Here is a 21388-nt window from a genome sequence, read left to right as displayed (position 1 = left end):
CATTTATAGGTGCTGATAAATTTAGAAGTAAATGTCATACGTGAAACAAGTACTAATTGAGGCACTAAATCAAGTGTTAAACACAAATACAGTGTACCATGCAATGTCATCAGAGAACGAACTATCTTTATTATATAAGAACACATTTTTGAAGGCGGACCCCAACTCTCTGAAAAGCTCTAATGTCGCACAACTAAAGACGCTGTTTCGTACTGTACCATGTGTTCGCATATGTCGTTACTACTCCTATAGCTCAGTGGGTCGTAGGACCAAATGGGCTATTCCCATTCCAACTAGTGATTTACCCATATTAAATTCTGAGGTATGTGTTATCCTGTCTGTGAAGAATTCTATATAAAATATTATTGTTTTTATCTGGAAGGAGTTTTGGTAACAGGTTTCTTCTCTAATGTTCAATTTAAATCGTTTCATTGTAAATATCTGTAGTTGCACGCGTGTAAGACATAAACAGGTGTTTAATCCTTGTAAATGTCTGTAGTTGCACGCGAGTAAGACATAAACAGGTGTTTAATCCTTGTAAACGTCTGTAGTTGCACGCGAGTATGATATAAACAGGCTAATTAACAATATGCAGACGAGATGATGATGAAAAACATTTTTGTTTACATTCTCCTTTCTCGGTGCAAAATTCAAAAGTATATATTACTTATAGCTACATGTAACCTATCCGCATAGGTAAAAGTAAAGGTTACAAAATTTTCTTTACATTCTCCTCTCTCCGGGCAAAATTCAAAAGTATGGATTACTTATAGCTACATGTAACCTAGCCGCGTGGTTAGAGAGGTTTCACAAACACACCGTTACTGTTACGGATATCGATAACTGATCATAATGGGCCTAATTTACACAGCCTGTTTATATCATACTCGCGTGCAACTAAAGACGTTTACAAGGATTAAACACCTGTTTATGTCTTACACGCGTGTAACTACAGACGTTTACAAGGATTAAACACCTGCGTTTAAGAAACACAAATTTCGTAAATTCAGACCTAATATACTTCAGTAAGAGTACTAAACTTTTAGTTAATTTCGCAGATCGGCATAGCTAGTGGTTAAAGATGACGTCATTTTCAGAAGTGTTATTTATTATTATTATTTTAAATTGTATATTAGCTACTAAATGTATCACATGTAGCAGACCTTTTAATCGCAAAGAGCGGAAGCAAATTACTGTGACGTCAAAAACTACACTCATAATGGTGACCTATCACGTGACTATCCGTAACAGTAACAGTGCGGTTACAAAACCTCTCGAATATCGATTCCCCACCATAGCTGCATTTTGTCACGCACACCTGTAACAACGACAGTAAATAATAGTTCAGTTCACAGGAACTTGTAGCGATCTTTATTTATATCAAGTAGATAGACTGTCTGAATGGCCGTAAAGATAGTTACCAGTCTATCTTCGTGTATACAGTATATAAATATATATTCATATGAGGTAGACAGATTGTCTAAATGGCCGTAAAGATAGTTACCAATCTATCTTCGTGTATACAGTATTTAAACATGTATTCATATGAGGTAGATAGACTGTCTGAATGGCCGTAAATATAGTTACAAGTATATCTTCACGTATACAGTACATAAATATGTGTTCATATGAGGTAGATAAACTGTCTGAATGGCCGTAAAGATAGTTACAAGTCTATCTTCGTATATAGAGTATATAAATATGCATTCATATGAGGTAGATAGACTTTCTGATTGGACGTAAAGATAGTTACCAGTCTATCTTCGTATATAAATATGTATTCATATGAGTTAGATAGACTTTCTGACTGGCCGTAAAATTAACGATAATCCCTGTGGTTTAGATTTACATCCAGATTGTACTTGTAATGTATCTGCTATACATGTATTACATAAATTCGCATAATGTGTTATTTTCATTATCAAGCTGCTTTTACCTGACACACGGTACGCAGTATGCGAAACACGAAATTCTGAATGCAGTAGGGGTGTTAGGTCGCCCTAGCCTATGCCAATGTATCTGTTTATATGCACACGGAATGTGGTACGCGAAACACGGAATGATGAGTGAGGTATAGGTGTTTGGTCGCTCTAGGCTATGTCAATGTATCTGTTTATATGCACACGGAATGTGGTACGCGAAACACGAAATGATGAATGCGGTATAGGTGTTTAGTCGCTCTAGGCTATGTCAATGTATCTGTTTATATGCACACGGAATGTGGTACGCGAAACAAACACGGAATGATTAGTGCAGTATAGGTGTTTGGTCGCCCTAGCCTATGTCGATGTATCTGTTTATATGCACACAGAATGTGGTACGCGAAACAAACACGTAGAAAAAGTTCTCTATCTACTAAAAATACCGCAGTGAAACCGTTTGCAAGTAAACAGTGCACGCGGTATTTTTTAAAACCGCATTCAGCATACCGCATTCAGGTCTCAGTGTTCAGCACACCCTGTTCAGGTAAAAACAGCTTTATTTTATTTTACAATCATATATAGTGGTGTAACAATACATCAAACTATCGATATGTTGCGATAGTCACGATAACTATATCCCTGCTATGTTCGTACCGTCAGAAAGTTTTCAACAGCCGGCGATATTGTCACTGAACATAGATCGCAATTAAAGTCAAAACAGGTGCTTGTAACTCGAAGCAGTCGGAAGGGCCTACTAAACTTACGCTAGTCGGAAAGTAATAGTAAAAAGTTAGGTGTCTAACCCGAACCACTCTTAATTTTATTACTCACCTAGGACAGGCGTAAATTTCCAGATTTACGTCAAAATGTAGTTCTACCAATCGTTTGTATGCTTAAAAAGGCGAGCGATGGTATAATTCTGACCCTAATTAGATCACTTAATAAGATTTAACGTTCAGAAAAAGCTGTTGTAGCAGACGCCTGTCATGGGCGCAGGTGTCGGCTCTCTCCGGTTCGTCCGTCCAGGGCAGGAAAGGGTTGGAGTGAGTAGAAGAGGAGATCGCCCGCGCTGGCATGTGTAACGGAGCACAATCTGCCCAACCGGGATCGGAAGCTGGCGAGGGTGGTGGTTTTGGTGCTATTGAATTTGCAAATATCCCGTGGGATTATAGTCAAAGAGGAACTGTTATGTAATTTCGTGAAGGTAATTTGAACGCATAATTTAGAACGTTTCACTGAAATTTAAACGGAGCTAGTTTGTTTGTTTTGACTTAGCTGGTGGAATGCTAGCTCGTTGCTAGAACCGTGCCTTCATGGAGGTTGTGGTGGTTTGACACTCATAAGGGCCCTCTGTTAGTCCTTAGAAAGACTCGGCCGTTGGGGGACCGCTTTGAGAATGTCCTGAGAGGGGCACTGTAGATTGGTGGGAGTCTCTTTGAAAGTCCTTAAAATAACTGTTTGTAATGGCCCTTAAAAGGGCCTTCATGTCCGGACAGTAACTTTTATCCTCAATGTTTGTCCCTAATGTTAACTAGATCATTATATTATATAGGCCAAGCATTACTGAATTGTGTGCGATGTTAGACGATGATCTTGGAAAACAAATTCACTGATCGCCGTTGCTGTATGCTTCTGCACCTGTAATTGCAGTCTTAAGTTAATTACGTAATTTGTAATTTATTAACGACACCTCAGCACATTTAATAAACTACTACTATTTGATATCTAACATGGTTATTTCGACACTTCAGGGCGCGAGTGTGGGGAGGGAGGGAGAGCGAGGGAGACCCGTTGGGCCGCTGCTGTCACGCAAAAGTAAGCATGCGATTTGTATATGCATTTTGTCATAAATAGGACAGTATATACCACAGCCTTTTACATATTAGTCGTGGGGCACTAATTGGGAATACAAATATTCCAGCACCCCGAGGGCGATTGATTCTGCGTCGACCCATCGCACCAGAAGCGAGCACTCTACCACTGAACTACATCCACCCGTTTGTTGTCAGTACGGTTAACAAACATTATCTCATTGGTGGCAACAAGGGAATCCCCTTGTCGTCAATGTATACGTCTTTCGAGTTAAAGTCGTGTTCCTCTAGCTTTACGTATGCTTTACGCCAAAGCTACGTGTGTTTCGGGTTATACTACAAAACATTTCCTACGACCGTCGAAGTGCTATCGTAGCGAACACGTAATATTAGAAACCATAAAAATTATATTTCGAAACCATAAATAAATAGTCTACTAATAAGCTGATCTTTCTGCAAAAACATTGGACCCCATATAAAATAAAGCGTAACAACAACGTGTGGTTTTGCGAAATATGTATTCATATCAAGCGATTTAAGAATCCACAATACTATTGCAATAGTACTTTTACTATTGCAATACTATCACAATAAAACATTTTAACTATCAAAATACTATTTCAATAGTATAATTGACCGCACCAGTCACTCCTAATCATATGTGCCGTCCTATTGTAGTCGTATTATAATAATACTTATTATGTATTTAGGTATTGTTATTTATCATCATCATCATCATCATCATCATCATCATCATCATCATATTGTAGTCGTATTATTATTGTCTTATATATTGTTATTTATAATCATCATCATCATCATCATCATATTGTAGTCGTATTATTATTGTCTTTATTTATTGTTATTTATCATCATCATCATCATATTGTAGTCGTATTATTATTGTCTTTATTTATTGTTATTGATCATCATCATCATCATCATATTGTAGTCGTATTATTATTGTCTTTATTTATTGTTATTTATCATCATCATCATCATCATCATATTGTAGTCGTATTATTATTGTCTTTAGTTATTGTTATTTGTCACCATCGTCATCATTATTATTAATAGTAATCGAAATGAAAATCATTATTTTTGTTTATCAACACTACCTATCGTTGTTTATCAACACTACCTATCGTTGTTTATCAACACTACCTATCACTGTTTATCAACACTACCTATCGTTGTTTATCAACACTACCTATCACTGTTTATGAACACTACCTACCTATCATTGTTTATCAACACTACCTATCGTTGTTTATCAACACTACCTATCGTTGTTTATCAACACTACCTATCACTGTTTATCAACACTACCTATCGTTGTTTATCAACACTACCTATATGTGTTTATCAACACTACCTATCGGTGTTTATCAACACTACCTATCACTGTTTATCAGCACTATCTATCATTGTTTATCAACAATACCTATCACTTTTTATCAACAATTCCTATCATTGTTTATCAACACTACCTATCACTGTTTATCAACACTACCTATGATTGTTTATTTACTAGTACTACTATTTCTATTTACAGTACTACAGTTATTACCTACTACTACTATAATTACAACAACAACAACAACTACTACTACAACAACTAATCTCTTGTACTTGTGGAGAGACAAGACGCCAGGTGTCGGGTTGACAAGTGAAATCCGGGGAAAATGAACGAACCACGGAAAGGGAAGTCGTTTTACGACATGTCAGCTCAAGTCGTTGACCATGATGCCGATGTTGTAATAGTCGGAGCGCCGTTTCGGCCGAGCGCGTGGTCACAGTTCTTGGCTGTGTGGAAGTTCCTGGTCTGCGTGCTTACGCCAATCATATTTATCTTCTTCTTCTTCATTGGTGATCACCCGGTGAGTACAGGTCAAGGCCAACCTCGCTACACCGGCCGTTAATCAGCAGTCGGTTAAAACATGTGGTCGTTTAGAAGAGATAGAATAAATGTAGTGGTGTATAGAAACTACCGAAATGGGGTGCTCAATATAAACAGGTACTTGCTGTACATGGCATTTTCATTTGTTGGCTTTTTGAGTGTTTTCCGGAAGGGTGGGGTGGGGTGTGTGTGTCTCGTTACTTTCTTTCCTTTTTGTTTTGGATTTAAGGAATAGTGCTGAAGTTTGAGCAGTCATTAAAGCCTTAGAAGAAATCAAGGATTCGATTGCATCAAAATTTATTATTTTTACCGACTCACTTTCGTGTCTCCAAGCTTTACGCAATATGAAGCTGGAACATCCCTTAATTGGGATGGTGCTACGAAAGTGTGTCTTTTTATCCATTGCCAATAAAGATATTGTATTTTGTTGGGTGCACAGCCATGTTGATATCAGGGGTAATGAAAAAGGCAGAATCAGCTGTCAAGTCTGCTTTGGATTTTGCTCATGCCGGGGTTGGTGTGCCTTATACTGATTTTAAATAAAATATCAACTAATTTATCATTTCGACTTGGCAACATGATTGGGACGACGGTGCGGATGCGAACAAGCTTCATGCCATCAAGCCAGTCTTGGGAGAGTGGCAGTCCTCCTATAGGCAGTGCAGGAAGGATGAAATAGTCTTGTGTCGTGCTCGCATCGGCCATACATACTTGACCCATTCATGTATCTTAAAGAAAGATCCTCCACCTCAGTGTGTATACTGTCAGTGTACTTTGATGGTGCGCCACACTTTGGTGGAGTGTAAGCATCTGAATGAAATACTAAAAGATATATTTGGTCAAAGAAATGTGATGGAATCATTTCGATTCCATCCAGAACTTTTATTAAAATTTCTTCGAGATACTGATTTTCATTCTGACTTTTAATTTGATCTATATTTGTATTTTTGCACAGTTCGTTACACTGTGTTTGTATTTAACTGTTTAATTTTTATATTGATGCTGTTCATCACTTCATATTTTGAATTTCCATAGTTTGACACACAGTAGCCGATGTATTTGTCATGCAGTGTTGTTAAACATTCATTCATCCCCCCTTTAGAATTTTGCATACGGGCCTAGTGTGTATATGTATGTGTGTTTACGTGAGCAGTGTGTATATGTGTATGTATATGTGTGTGCATGTGTTTACGTATATGTGTTAATGAGTGTATGCATGTGTACATGTACATGTGTGTGTGTGTGTGTGTGTGTGTGTGTGTGTGTGTGTGTGTGTGTGTGTGTGACAGGTGTGTCTGTATGTGTGTATATGCGTATGTACATGCATATTTATTTGCAAATAGCAACACAGTGGCAGGTGGTAATATTATACAGTGCATGGCAGTGAGACCATGGAGTCACATGGTTTAATGTTATGCAATGCAAAGCAGTGAGACTGGAGTCGCAGATTGTAATGTTATGCAGTATATGGCTGTGAGACTGGAGTCGCAGACTGAGATTGTAATGTTATGCAGTATATGGCAGTGAGACTGGAGTCGGAGATTGTAATGTTATGCAGTATATGGCAGTGAGACTGTGGAGTCGCAGATTGAGATTGTAATGTTATACAGTATATGGCAGTGAGACTGTGGAGTCGCAGACTGAGATTGTAATGTTATACAGTATATGGCAGTGAGACTGTGGAGTCGCAGATTGAGATTGTAATGTTATGCAGTATATGGCAGTGAGACTGTGGAGTCGCAGATTGTAATGTTATGCAGTATATGGCAGTGAGACTGTGGAGTCGCAGATTGAGATTGTAATGTTATACAGTATATGGCAGTGAGACTGTGGAGTCGCAGACTGAGATTGTAATGTTATGCAGTATATGGCAGTGAGACTGTGGAGTCGCAGATTGAGATTGTAATGTTATGCAGTATATAGCAGCGAGACTGTGGAGTCGCAGATTGAGATTGTAATGTCATGCAGTATATGGCAGTGTGACTGTGGAGTCGCAGATTGAGATTGTAATGTCATGCAGTATATAGCAGCGAGACTGTGGAGTCGCAGATTGAGATTGTAATGTCATGCAGTATATGGCAGTGTGACTGTGGAGTCGCAGATTGAGATTGTAATGTTATGCAGTATATGGCAGTGTGACTGTGGAGTCGCAGATTGAGATTGTAATGTCATGCAGTATATAGCAGCGAGACTGTGGAGTCGCAGATTGAGATTGTAATGTCATGCAGTATATGGCAGTGTGACTGTGGAGTCGCAGATTGAGATTGTAATGTTATGCAGTATATGGCAGTAAGACTGTGGAGTCGCAGATTGAGATTGTAATGTTATGCAGTATATGGCAGTGTGACTGTGGAGTGACACAGAATACACCAGCTTGTAAGGAAATAAGTCGTCACGTAATACTTGCATGATATGGGTACAGTATAAAACATTTACAGCTGCACAAACACCACATTCCACTTGTTATCGAAAGTTTGGTATATATTTAAATTATGGCTTCGTAGCCATAAATGAGAAGTTAAAATATAAAGGTTAACTATTGATAACAAGGCAGTAACTGGATATAAACACATATGTGTTTCAAAACAAAATAATCACCGATTCTAAAACAAATATTGTATGGGATGTTGTATGCCGTAGATGAACGACACATGTTGGGCAATACAGCTGCGATACTTGAGAAATTATATAGTTTTGTTAATCCGGGGCATTAAGCCGATTCTAATTAAAAATAAAATGAATTTGTCTTGCAGGCATATCGCTGCGCGTATCTCATTGCGTTAATGGCCGTGTTTTGGATCACCGAAGCGGTTCCCATCGCTGTGACGTCACTACTACCAGTTTTCCTGTGTCCAATGATGGGTATTCTGACAGCTAAAGAAACGTCATCTACCTATATGAATGTGAGTATATAATATAGCTTTCAGGGTTTTTGGTGGTGTTGTTTTTATCCAATATATTTCTCCTCTAGTTCATAATAAATAAACAAACAAACAAACAAACATGTTTACACATATGACTACATCGATGGATTTTATTTTATTTATTTTTTATTATTATGTACTAACCAGTATAATATAAACCCTGTGATTGGTTGCAACATAATTAAATATGTAAGTCACTTTCTCCAAAGAGACAAAATGGACACAACCCTTCTCCACAGAACCGCGTTTGGCATTAATTCTGATGCTACCCTTAAAATATTTATTAAATAGAATCCATACATGATTTTAAATATACTTGTGTAGTATTAACTACGTAAATATTTCATGTCAACTATTTACATTATAAAAAACAACCAACACTTAAAATTGAAAATGTGGACATCGTTCTATATAAAGAAATAACTCTATGTGGCTTATGTTTTGGATCTGCAGTAGCCCTACAATATGTGTAATGGGCATATATATATGTGTGTGTGTGTGTGTGTGTGTGTGTGTGTGTGTGTGTAAATTGGTGTAAGTGCGTAAATGTATATAAATATTGACGCCAGGTAATTTAGTATGCTTACCATAATATAAAATGTCATATGAAACAGATAATTTAGGCATATATAAATGTGGTAATATTGTCATATAAACTGAATCTATGTTTTGTTAGAACAATGCTATTATCATGTTTCATTACTCTGCATACAATACCCATACACAATATTGCCTAATCTGTACAAAGCTCATCACAAGCTATCGATCTATATTCTGAAGACAAAAACCTCACATATATAAGATGTATAAGTCGATTTTGGGTACTGACCTTGAACAACGCAAAATTACCTTGACCTTGATTAGAAAAACAAACGGAAACAATTGGTTTTTGTAATCTACATACTATAACAATTACAATCATGGACATTTCCAAAAATTAACATTCAAGTCCCACGGAATTACATATACCCCTATACTAAGCCGGTGATTAATAAATCAGTGTGCTCTAGTGGCGTCATTAACAAAACAAATGTTTTACTTTTTTCAGGACACCTCAATGCTGTTTGTCGGAGGACTGATTATAGCCATTGCCATAGAAACATGGAATCTACACAAACGACTGGCTTTAGGCGTCCTGTTATTGTTTGGTTCCGAACCAAGATGGTATATATGTTATTGGTTTACATTGTAGCTCCACTATGACGTTTGTTTTTCTAATACCAACGTGTCCTGCTTCCGTCCGTCCCACAACTTTCCTTTTAAATCTATCTTCTCCTAGAGTTTTTATTTTTATTTATTTGTTTTCCCACAGTCCCCCTTTCCTTTCTCTCCTTTGAATTCTACCTAATTTATTCCCAATCTGGCTGCTCCATCAATCTTTCAACTTCGTTCGGTGTCCACCTCAACCGCGACAGGGGTTTGTTTTTAGTGACTATATTTGCCATTAACATGCCGTGATTAAGCTGTGGGCTTAGTTTGACCACTTTGGAGACGTCTGGAGGTTCTTGTAACCACATACTATATTACCCTTTTACTGGCTGTCGTTAGTAACCAGCTTTATTAGCGGCAGAGGACAAGGATGGCAGATGGGTACAGGGAAGTAAACAGAGACTGCACCAGTGGAGGAAGTAGGTGATTGTGTGGACATTTCAGAAGACAGAGTCGGAGGAACCTGATAGAAAGGATGGAAATTGAAATCGTGGAAGAAATTGGAATTTATATTATTATTATTATTTATTAAGATAATGAGAATGATAGACAGAGAGTGATAGATGAGAAAGAAGAATAAAAGTGTGAGCCAGCATTTGAACCACTCTCGTCAGCTTCATTATCCAGCAGCTTATTCATTGGACCACGGAGCTCACTCCTAGTTTTTTTATTGCTTGTTCTGAAAAGTAGTACAGTTATCTTCTTGGGCACATTCTACAAACTAATAGACAGATATTATGAAAATGTTTAATTAGAGAATTTTTATTAATTTATTTTAGACTCTTCTCCTACAGTTTCGATTGGATAGTTCTCAAACTTTAAACAAAATTTAATTTGTTTATACTTTATCACCTCCTGGAGTTTAATCGATATCGAAATTTTGAATTTGTATTTAATTTTTAAAATATAACTAAACATTTTAAAATTTTAAAATATACTTTCTCCTACAGTTTTTATTGGATAGTTCTGAAACGCAGTAAGATTCTCATGGGCAGTCTTCACAACTGATAGAAATTGTTATGTTTTTTTATTTTGAATTTGTAAATGTAATATTTATTAAATTAAAACATTTTAAATAGAAATTTACATTGAACATTTAAAAGTATGTTTTCTCCTAGAGTTTTAATTCATTTTAAAACTCAGTATAATAAAGAGATAATTGTATTGTATTTGATTTTTTTTTTTTTTTAAGGTTTTAAATTACATTTTAAAAATTTAAATAAAAAAATTACCATTGGAAATATTAAGTCTGTTTTCTCGTAGTTTTAAATTTAAAAGATTTAACTAAAATTGTAACATGCAAAAGTTGACGAAAGTTTGTCTTGTAGAGCTTTGATTGAAACGTGGTACTATGACAACATAAATAGTACAATTCTTGACCAGAAAAGATGGTGTCTTTGTGTGAATTATCCAGATTGTGCATATATACCATTCAGATTTAGTATTACTTCAAGCTGATCAGATGTACAAAGACATTCAGAAAACTTCCAAAATGAAAGAAGTCAGTGTGTGAACACCGAACAGCCAAGATCCAAGCATCTTCGTCTTTTTGTTTTTCTAATCTGAAAACATTTCATAGTGTTAACTGGGTAGTTCTTAAACTTGACACATGCATATTCTAAGGTGGTATTTTTACTGAATTATTGCCTACTAGTGGCAAAATTAAAATTTAAATAGCGGAGCTCTCTACGCAAATGGGACCCTGGTCTTGGATTGTCTTGTTTGTTTTGTTTTGGTTTCTTGAAAAGATGCAATCTCGAGAAGCCGTTTTTTTGTTTAGTCCTTCATTTTTCTTTTAACGTTTGACATTTTACGGCAGAAGCTAGGCCCTGTGTTTATAGAACGTCTTTAAGAGTCTAGTCATAAGACTATTTCAGAAAGGGTTAGATAACATTTGCAGATCCTCTCTGACCACCATGGGGCGCTGCTGACTTCAGTCCATATCTGAACATGCTTGTAATGTTTTCATGTTTTTAATCAAAAGTGCACAATTGTTTTGTTAGCCGCCCCGCTAACAGGTCCGTCGAAGGAATTCTGACTTGAGGTGGCTGCAGAGATTTTATAGACGGGCGCTGCGATGTTAAGTAGAAAGGGTACACACTACCTGCTCCAGATCCTTGAACCCACGCCTGGTGAGGTGGGTAGCAGCTGGAGGACCTTGCCATTGTAATGTTGATGAATGGGGTGGATGTGTTTTCCTCAGGAACGGAGTATGGCGCATTGTAGTCATACCTTTGTATTTGGCAGGGTGATGGCGGGCTTGATGTTGGTCACCTGGTTCCTGTCGATGTGGATCAGTAACACTGCTACGACGGCCATGATGATCCCGATCGCACAAGCCATCTTGCAGCAGATGAAGGAAGGAGTCGACGTCGGTGACGATCAAGCTGTAGAGGGAATCGGTTTGTTCTCACTTTGTAGACGAAACAAATAGCATAGTGTTGAGTCATCAGCCTCGGGGCTGGTGGATACTAAAACAGGTCCATAGAAACGATAATTGAAGTGGGGGTGGGGTATGTGTGTTTTGAACAATATCTAATGCACGTGTGTGTGTGTATATATATATATATATATATATATATATATATATATGTGTGTGTGTGTGGGGGGGGGGGGGGGTGTCTTTATTTATAAAGTATTTTAAAAACACCCGTACATTTTCGTGTCTCCAGGTTGCTACGGGCTTGCTGGGTTCGTATCCCGAAACAGGTTTTCACCTTGAATGTCTCTCAGCAGAATTCACAGAAGGTTCATTTGTATTATTGGCTGCTGTACTCCACCGATTTTAACTATATACCACCTTTCACTGGACACATGTTAACTGTATCAATGTTGACACCTAAACGCTGGGTGGCAAGTATTTCAAGTTAAATGCGGAACTTAATAATTAATGTCATTCTAAAATAATTCCAGAAAACGAGGGATACACAGCAGAAATGGAAGAAGTATCCAGGACAACAACAGCACAAAATGGTGTCCATCATGACCATGTGAACACACCTCAGACCAGGTACTGCTGTGAGACATGTGGACAGATTTTCAAAGCAGTTATAGCGTTTAGCTGTCAGAAAGGGATGTCAGAGAGAACATGTTGTTGTCCATCTTTAGATGTCAGAGAGAACATGCTGTTGTGTTGATGTTGTAGTACATATTTAGATATCAGAGAACATGTTGTGTTCATGTTGTTGTATATGTTTAGATGTCAGAGAACGTGTTGTGTTGATGTTGTACATGTTTAGATGTCAGAAAGATGTTGTGTTGATGTTGTTGTACATCTTTACATATCAGAAAGAATATGTTTTGTTCACGCTAAAGTACATATTTAGATGTCAGAGAGAACATGCTGTTGTCTTGATGTTGTAGTGCGTCTCTAGATACATGTCAGAGAGAACATGCTGCTGTGTTGATGTTGTAGTACATCTTTAGATATCAGAGAACATGTTGTGTTCATGTTGTTGTATATGTTTAGATGTCAGAGAACGTGTTGTGTTGATGTTGTACATGTTTAGATGTCAGAAAGATGTTGTGTTGATGTTGTTGTACATCTTTACATATCAGAAAGAATATGTTTTGTTCACGCTAAAGTACATATTTAGATGTCAGAGAGAACATGCTGTTGTCTTGATGTTGTAGTGCGTCTCTAGATACATGTCAGAGAGAACATGCTGCTGTGTTGATGTTGTAGTACATCTTTAGATATCAGAGAACATGTTGTGTTCATGTTGTTGTATATGTTTAGATGTCAGAGAACATGTTGTGTTGATGTTGTACATGTTTACATATCAGAAAGAATATGTTTTGTTCACGCTGAAGTACGTATTTAGATGTCAGAGAGAACATGTGTTATACATGTTTAGATAGTTGGATGTCAGAGAAAACATGTTGTGTTGATGTTGTAGTACGTTTAGATGTCACAGAACATATTGTATTGATGTTGTTGTACATGTTTAGATGTCAGAGAGAACATGCTGTTATGATGATGTTCTAGTGCACGTTTATACATTAGAAATAACATGCTATTGTGTTGATGTTGTACATGTTTATATGTCAGAGAGAACATGTGTTGATGTTGAAGGACATGTTTATATGTCAGAGAGAACATGTTGTGTTAATGTTGAAGAACATGTTGTGTTGATGTTGAAGAACATGTTTCTATGTCAGAGAGAACATGATGTTGTGTTGGTGTGGTATAACATGTTGCTATGTTGATGTCGTATAACATGTCGCTGCGTTGATGTCGTATAACATGTTGTTGTGTTGATGTTGTAGTGCGTCCGATGACGACCAGAGAGAGGATGACGCCAAACACCTCAGATTATGTAAAGCGATGTCGTTGTGTGTAGCGTACGCCGCCAACACCGGCGGCATAGCATCCTTGACTGGGACTGGTCCCAACTTAGTCCTTAAGGGACAGTCCGATATGTAAGTACATCTGTGATCTGTTAATTAAGGATGACTCTTTTTTTTTCCATTAAAAATAAATCATATACACACTGTGAATCGGTGAAGCCGTTCACACGTTTGCGAATGATTTGTTTTGTTCACATATTTGCGAATGATTTGTTTTGTTCACACGTCTGCGAATTATTTGTTTTGTTCATACCCCGATGAACGTAAAGGAAATAACAAACAATCCTTATAATTAAAATTGGAACATACTTACTAATAAGTAATACTAAAATAACGGGGAGGGGTGATAAACAACATATTTTTTTATTATATATAATATGCAAACAAAACTACCCATTTTGTATTAACAATGAACATACCTTTCCAATGAGCTATTGCAGTTGCTAGTATCTTTATTGTTTACCCCTCCCAAGTTCCGATGTATAATTACAGATATAGATAAACTCATATTTGCGAAGATCTTTAAACAAAATTGTTTTTTCTCCCCTAACGTTTTTGTTCTTGGGTCTATGTTCTAAACTAATGTAACACAATGTGTTAATATGTTAGGCACATCTAGAACACTGTAACAAAGTATTATTTTCGTGGGAATTTTAGTTCAAATATTGGTGATGGTGACATAACACTAACAGATTGCATATTGCTTTGAGACAATGACGTCTCGAACTACTCATATGTCGGGAGCACTACTTGGCCCAATTATTGACTTACCTACAATAAAGAAATTTGCAGATGCTAAGAGACTTCCACTATACTAGGATGTAATTGGTGTTTTACGACATCTTTTGAAGAACCAAAAAAAAACCCACAAGTGTCATATAGCAAAGCATTTAATGAAGTGAAGAAAATGTTATACAGTAAATGGTACCATGACACGGTGCACTGTATAACGTAAGCAGCGATTCTGAAAAGAATTGAACAAGTTTGATCCATTTTCAAAGAAGGTCAGGAGATATTACGGTAAGACAGATTAAGTGGAAAAGCCATTAATGATTATAACATTTTGAAGGACAAGTCCAACAAACTTAATAACATCTCTGCTACCACAACTGAGAGGATTCAACAGTGTGCTATGGAATTTTGTGTGAACATGTCAGCGAAAGAGAAAGAGTATCTTGATGATCAGCGCACTATTAGAAAAATGCAGTGTGATAAAGGTGTTGATACTGTATGGTATGCTGACGTGATGAGAAAGCAACGCATGCGTGAATGTTCTGAAAATTGCAAAATGGAAATGGAAAACAAAATCAAATATTTTGACATTGAGCAAATTAGAGAATTATTAGATGAGCAAACTGGAGATGTCTGTGTAATTAAAATACCTGAGGAAAATGGATTCTGCAGACACAGGTGGAACTGGAGAAAGCAGCAGTGTTGGTACTGATAATACTCCTATAAGTCGTAAGCGAAAACGGTTCATGAGCAGTGAACATGAACCTGAGTGCGACGATCCATTACCACGCGCATTGCGTCACATTAGGGTTTCTCAACGGATTATTCGAGATGATATATATGAGGCTCTAGATGATGATATAAAGGGATTTGGACTGTCTTCAAACGGATCTTCTCAAGCTTTAATCTAAGTCGCCAATAGGTTGTTTGTGAGGAAATGGAAACTACCTCAGGAAGGTGATAACATTTTTGATTTGAACACACTACCTCATGCAAGGAATATGCGACATGCAGATGAGCTAATTGAAGTGAAGGGCCTAGCTTGTATTGCTGGTGACATTCAAAGTAGAGCACGGGCTGGCAGAACGATTACTCATGCAGCAGACAGTACAACCGAGAAAGGAGTTGGACAGTTTGCAGTAGCTGGCATTCATGTCGGTCAGACTGTCCCTTTTCCTCTGACTTTGATTCCAGTTGTTGGTGAAACTACGCAAGACATAGCAAATCAATGTGCTCTGATGTTTGAAATTCTGGGAGCGGTATCAAACTAGTATCTGCGATATACCAGCTTGTTAATGCTCACATGATTGATTCCACAGAACACGACAAAGGATTCGCAGTTATTATAGCTGATATGTACAACCTTGAAACAGCAGATGGGCAGCTTTCTTGTGGTACACATACTACTTTAGGATTTGCATCTGGCATGAATAAACAACTGGCATTAATTGAAAGAGACATGACACTGGAGGCAATTTTCAAAAACGTCATGGTTGATCTAGACTTTCATTCAAAGCATGGTTCGATTGCAGGTCAATCACTTGACTGCATTTTGAGGCTCATTGCACCTGAATTCCAACATAAGCCATGGAACTGCTATAAGCAGTTTGTCCTCCACCTACAGAATAATAATGTTCATCAAGTGCTCTTTGTCTACAAAGATCACAAATTTGGCTGTCTGACACGTGCTTCTGTGGTAATTATTTTCTTTATCCAGTGGATTGAAAGCTTTCTGGATAATAATCCAAGTATCACAAACCGTCTGGCTTGCATTGTGAGGGCTTTTCAAAATGTGGAATACTTCAAACCAGCTTTTGCTGTGTTTGCTGCTCTTGGAATTCAACTCATAGAGCCCTTCTACAGTGTAACCATTGCTAAAGGAGCAACACACGCAGACCTCAAGATCTTCTACCAGAGTCTAAGTCCAATACAATCAACAGGTTGTGACAGCTGTTAGCGAGATGGCTATTAGGTATGCTGACGACTGCATGAAATTGTGTAATTTTATCCCACCAGAACCCAAAGGGATCCTTTTCAGGCAGTGGAAAGACTATGGAATATCCACACAGTTTGAACCGCAGTATCTAGTTGAAACGCAGGCTCCAAACATTGATGACACACCTGTTACCAACATGGCCATGGAAAGGTTATGTGGTAAAGCTGATTAATACCTACATAAGCTAAAGCAGCTGGAGGCTGTTAGTAGAAGTATCATTCTCCAACAAACTGAAGGACTCCGGGAAAACTCTGAATCATCATTCAGGAGTTTTTCAGATGAGGCAACTCGAGTGAAGGACATCAAGCTGGCATGGAGTCAGAAAATGAAGGACAAGTTCGCAGCAGAAGCAACCGAGAAAGAGGCCATTGCTATGCTTAAGAAGAGGAAAACACTGGACATGCTGGCAAAACTGAAAGATGTAGGACCTTTCACTTGTGACATGATCAGTACATAGAAAAGGAAAGAAATGCAATTGAACAACAGAGAAGAATGAAGATGAAGGTTCAGTTTGCCAAGGAATCATCAACATGCCTTCCAAAATCTCATCCATTATTCAAAATTCAAATTACACTGCCAAACAAAAAACGTCGTGACAAAACACCAATTGAATACAGTGTTGCTTTGAAGGCTCTTCTAGGAAAGCGTTCTGATTCAGAGTCCATGGTTACACTCGAACAATTCAGAGAATCTCTTCAGAAAACATCGGAAAAGTGATATTGTTGAAATTTGTACTGAACTATTCATTTACAAATAGGACATATATGTATATATTTATAATATTATTAAGATGCAGCAAGATAAAATACTCATTATAAACCATTGCAAGTGAAAAACAGATACTTTATAGCAAACTTTATAGCAAACTTTATAGAAAGTGTATGATCGGTTTTCTAATCGCGAATGATAATTTTGACCTAAAAAGTTAGTTTTGAGCTTGGGAGGGGTCACAACTAATGCTACACCCTGATGTAATAGCTTCTTGAAAAAGTACTTCAAAGCTTAACATGATAGGAATGGTTTCGTATTCAATTAAAAAAATCACATATTATCACCCCCCTCTACCTAAAAGTTCGTATTTTATTTTAAAGAATAATGCTCAATAAGACAAAGTACCATTATAAAATGACGTTCCATGACAACGTTCTTTTCACCTTCATTGAAAAATGAACAAACTCTTGTTCCTACGGCTGGACAAATCGAATGACTTCAATTAAGACTCTGTTATTCCTATGTTTACCAATACCTTTTGGGGTTTTTCGTTCATACATAGGCGTGCAGGCTCCCATTTCTGTAGGGGGCAGGCTGTTTTTTGATCGAATGAAACGAAAATTCCCAAATCTGGATAACATTTAATCATATTATTAAACAGCCATGTTGAGTTGCAAACGAATCACTACGCATTTTTACATGGATTACAACGAATTTTGAGAGTAGAATGATGAAAATACATGGTAAAAAGGTCTCAGGTTAGCACATTTTGGCCGAATTTATGGTTTTGGTCCAGCACTAGGGGTCAGTTGTGTACGCTTCTGGGTTCATACCCAGTTGAACGTAAAATACATAATAGACAATACTTATAATTAACGATAGTGACGTTATCATATGAAGACACGGTAATAGGTGCGTGGGTACAAGGAAGTTACCTCATCCGTCACTCACCATTCCCCCAGTTAGTCCACGGTTATTGCGGCCGTCGATACAAGGAAGTTACCTCATCCATCACTCACCATTCCCCCAGTTAGTCCACGGTTATTGCGGCCGTCGATACAAGGAAGTTACCTCATCCATCACTCACCATTCCCCCAGTTAGTCCACGGTTATTGCGGCCGTCGATACAAGGAAGTTACCTCATCCATCACTCACCATTCCCCCAGTTAGTCCACGGTTATTGCGGCCATCGATACAAGGAAGTTACCTCATCCATCACTCACCATTCCCCCAGTTAGTCCACGGTTATTGCGGCCGTCGATACAAGGAAGTTACCTCATCCATCACTCACCATTCCCCCAGTTAGTCCACGGTTATTGCGGCCGTCGATACAAGGAAGTTACCTCATCCATCACTCACCATTCCCCCAGTTAGTCCACGGTTATTGCGACCGTCGATACAAGGAAGTTACCTCATCCATCACTCACCATTCCCCCAGTTAGTCCACGGTTATTGCAGCCGTCGATACAAGGAAGTTACCTCATCCATCACTCACGATTCCCCCAGTTAGTCCACGGTTATTGCGGCCGTCGATACATGTGGTAACCACTCGTAAGATGATTCGTCTTCATCGGGTACTCGTGTGTTATTATTTATGGCAGTCATGGTACAAAACTGTTATACTACTTACAGCTTGGTTTGTATTCATTTAACTGTATCTCGTGACTGTAAATACACTTAACTCACGTCATAGAAACGTTTGCCTTTATTGTCATGTCCAGTATGAAGTTACATATATGTTGTCATTGCAGGTTTGAACAGTATGACGTCACGTGTATGTTGTGTTGCAGTGTTTGAACAGCATGACGTCACGTGTATGTTGTACTTGCAGTGTGTTTAGTGTTTGAAGAGTATGACGTCACGTGTATGTTGTACTTGCAATGTGTTTGAAGGGTTTGTTTCAAGGGTATGACGTCACATGTATGTTGTACTTGTAGTGTTTGAAGAGTATGACGTCACATGTATGTTGTACTTGTAGTGTTTGAAGAGCATGACGTCACATGTATGTTGTACTTGTAGTGTTTGAAGAGCATGACGTCACATGTATGCTGTACTTGTGTTTGAAGAGCATGACGTCACATGTATGTTATGCTTGTAGTGTGTTTGAAGAGCATGACGTCACATGTATGTTGTACTTGCAGTTTTTAAACAGTATGACGTCACATGTATGTTGTACTTGCAGTGTGTTTGAACAGTATGACGTCACATGTATGTTGTACTTGTAGTGTGTTTGAACAGTATGACGTCTCATGTATGTTGTACTTGCAGTGTGTTTGATGAGTATAACGCGACCAACCCGATCACGTTCGCCACGTGGATGATCTACGGACTTCCGCTCTCGTTCATCGTCCTCATCGTGCTGTGGATCTGGTTACAGATTGTCTTTCTCAGATGCCAGTAAGCAAAACAAACACAGACACTGACTCACACCGAGAGAGAGAGAGAGAGAGAGAGAGAGAGAGAGAGAGAGAGAGAGAGAGAGAGAGAGAGAGAGAGAGAGAGAGAGGTTATATTATATAAAGAAAGAGAATACATACACACACATAGATATATTGAGACATATATATGCAGACACCACACAGAAACACAAACAGTCGTGTACACCATAGCGATGGGACATTTCGGTTTTTTTTAAATTTTCTGTTCGTTTTTCGATTATTTATGATACTTTTCACAAGTAGTACAAATACGCCAATTATCATACATACATTGTACATTTTTATGTGACTGTTTCATGAACATTTTAAGCTAACGAAGGCGCATTATTACTTTTCTGACAGTATATATATTTACATACTGTGTTTACATTATGATTTTAAATCCAAAACAGGTTTTGTCTGATATTGTCCACAACCAAGTATTATTGATTTTACTATTCCATGTACTTTACCAGTCTAAATTGAGTATAAATCAGTATATTGCGTCTTTAAAATAACTCTATTACAAATAGTTGGACCTGGTTATTATTGTAATAGCCTATATCTCAGCATATCTGGCAGTTTTATGTTATTTCTTATATTCATATAAATGTTATTAATCACAAAAGCTTACATGGTTCTTTAACATTCAGTTATATCTTAAATAATATAAATATTATGTTCACAATTGTTCATGAATCAGACACCCCGGCATATAAATACCACAACACCAGATGAAGTGCCTGTTCTCTTGCTATGTATGACTGCAGTGTCCGTAACCTTAAGGCGAATAAAAAAGAAGTTACCGCTACAAGTATAAATTTGAAATTATAATAATGCCTGTTGGTACATTTTTCGACAGCAAAATTGCCAAACTTTCATTGAAACAAAATTTAGTTACATCTACCATGAACTGTTGATGAAAACAGAAATAAAGTACAAAATACCGCATCAAAGGTACACTCAAATTGTCATTTTTTAAAATAAAAATTAATAAACTTGATTAGAGTTGCGGCCCTTCGCTTGCCCGTCGCTATACATCACTCATTAAAATTAAATTATTAATAATGTATAATAGGATGCTGTGACCGCAGGCCAGCAACATATTTATAAAATGAATTATAGTATCAAGGCCTGTTAAAGTTGGTAAATTATCCGAACACAACCGTAGTCCATGGGCATCAATAGGTGGGGGACAGGGGGGACGTGTCCCCCTCACTTTTCAACGCCGGGAGACAATCTATATAGGTGTCCCCCCACTTTTTCGTTTAGCAAAAGCAACAACACCACCACCACCAACAAACACAACAACAGCAACAACCAAAAAACAAAAAAATATTAAAAATTTAACCACTAATGTGTAGCTTTATGCTTTTCATTGACATTCCTTTATCACACACACACACATACACACAC

The 21388-nt window shown here is 37.6% G+C and overlaps 1 protein-coding gene across 2 annotated transcripts in view; it reads left to right on the top strand.

The window, feature by feature from the left end:
- LOC121369349 (solute carrier family 13 member 5-like) overlaps positions 1 to 21388 on the top strand; it is a 75106-nt gene that overhangs the window by 16752 nt on the left and 36966 nt on the right. Inside the window, exons 1-8 of one of the 2 annotated variants that reach the window (XM_041494354.1) lie at positions 3707 to 3737; positions 5289 to 5613; positions 8387 to 8536; positions 9606 to 9721; positions 12014 to 12168; positions 12680 to 12776; positions 14036 to 14188; positions 19824 to 19952. In XM_041494354.1, the coding sequence (XP_041350288.1) occupies positions 5419 to 5613; positions 8387 to 8536; positions 9606 to 9721; positions 12014 to 12168; positions 12680 to 12776; positions 14036 to 14188; positions 19824 to 19952 (995 nt within the window). In that variant the 5' untranslated portion in view covers positions 3707 to 3737; positions 5289 to 5418. Of the gene's footprint in view, positions 1 to 3706; positions 3738 to 5288; positions 5614 to 8386; positions 8537 to 9605; positions 9722 to 12013; positions 12169 to 12679; positions 12777 to 14035; positions 14189 to 19823; positions 19953 to 21388 lie in introns of those variants that run through there. The other variant, XM_041494353.1, reaches the window with a different exon arrangement.

Source organism: Gigantopelta aegis, chromosome 3 (assembly GCF_016097555.1).
Source record: "Gigantopelta aegis isolate Gae_Host chromosome 3, Gae_host_genome, whole genome shotgun sequence".
Taxonomy (NCBI): Eukaryota; Metazoa; Mollusca; class Gastropoda; order Neomphalida; family Peltospiridae; genus Gigantopelta; species Gigantopelta aegis.
Note: the sequence above shows the minus strand (reverse complement) of the source record. Positions and strands in the feature narration are given on the sequence as shown.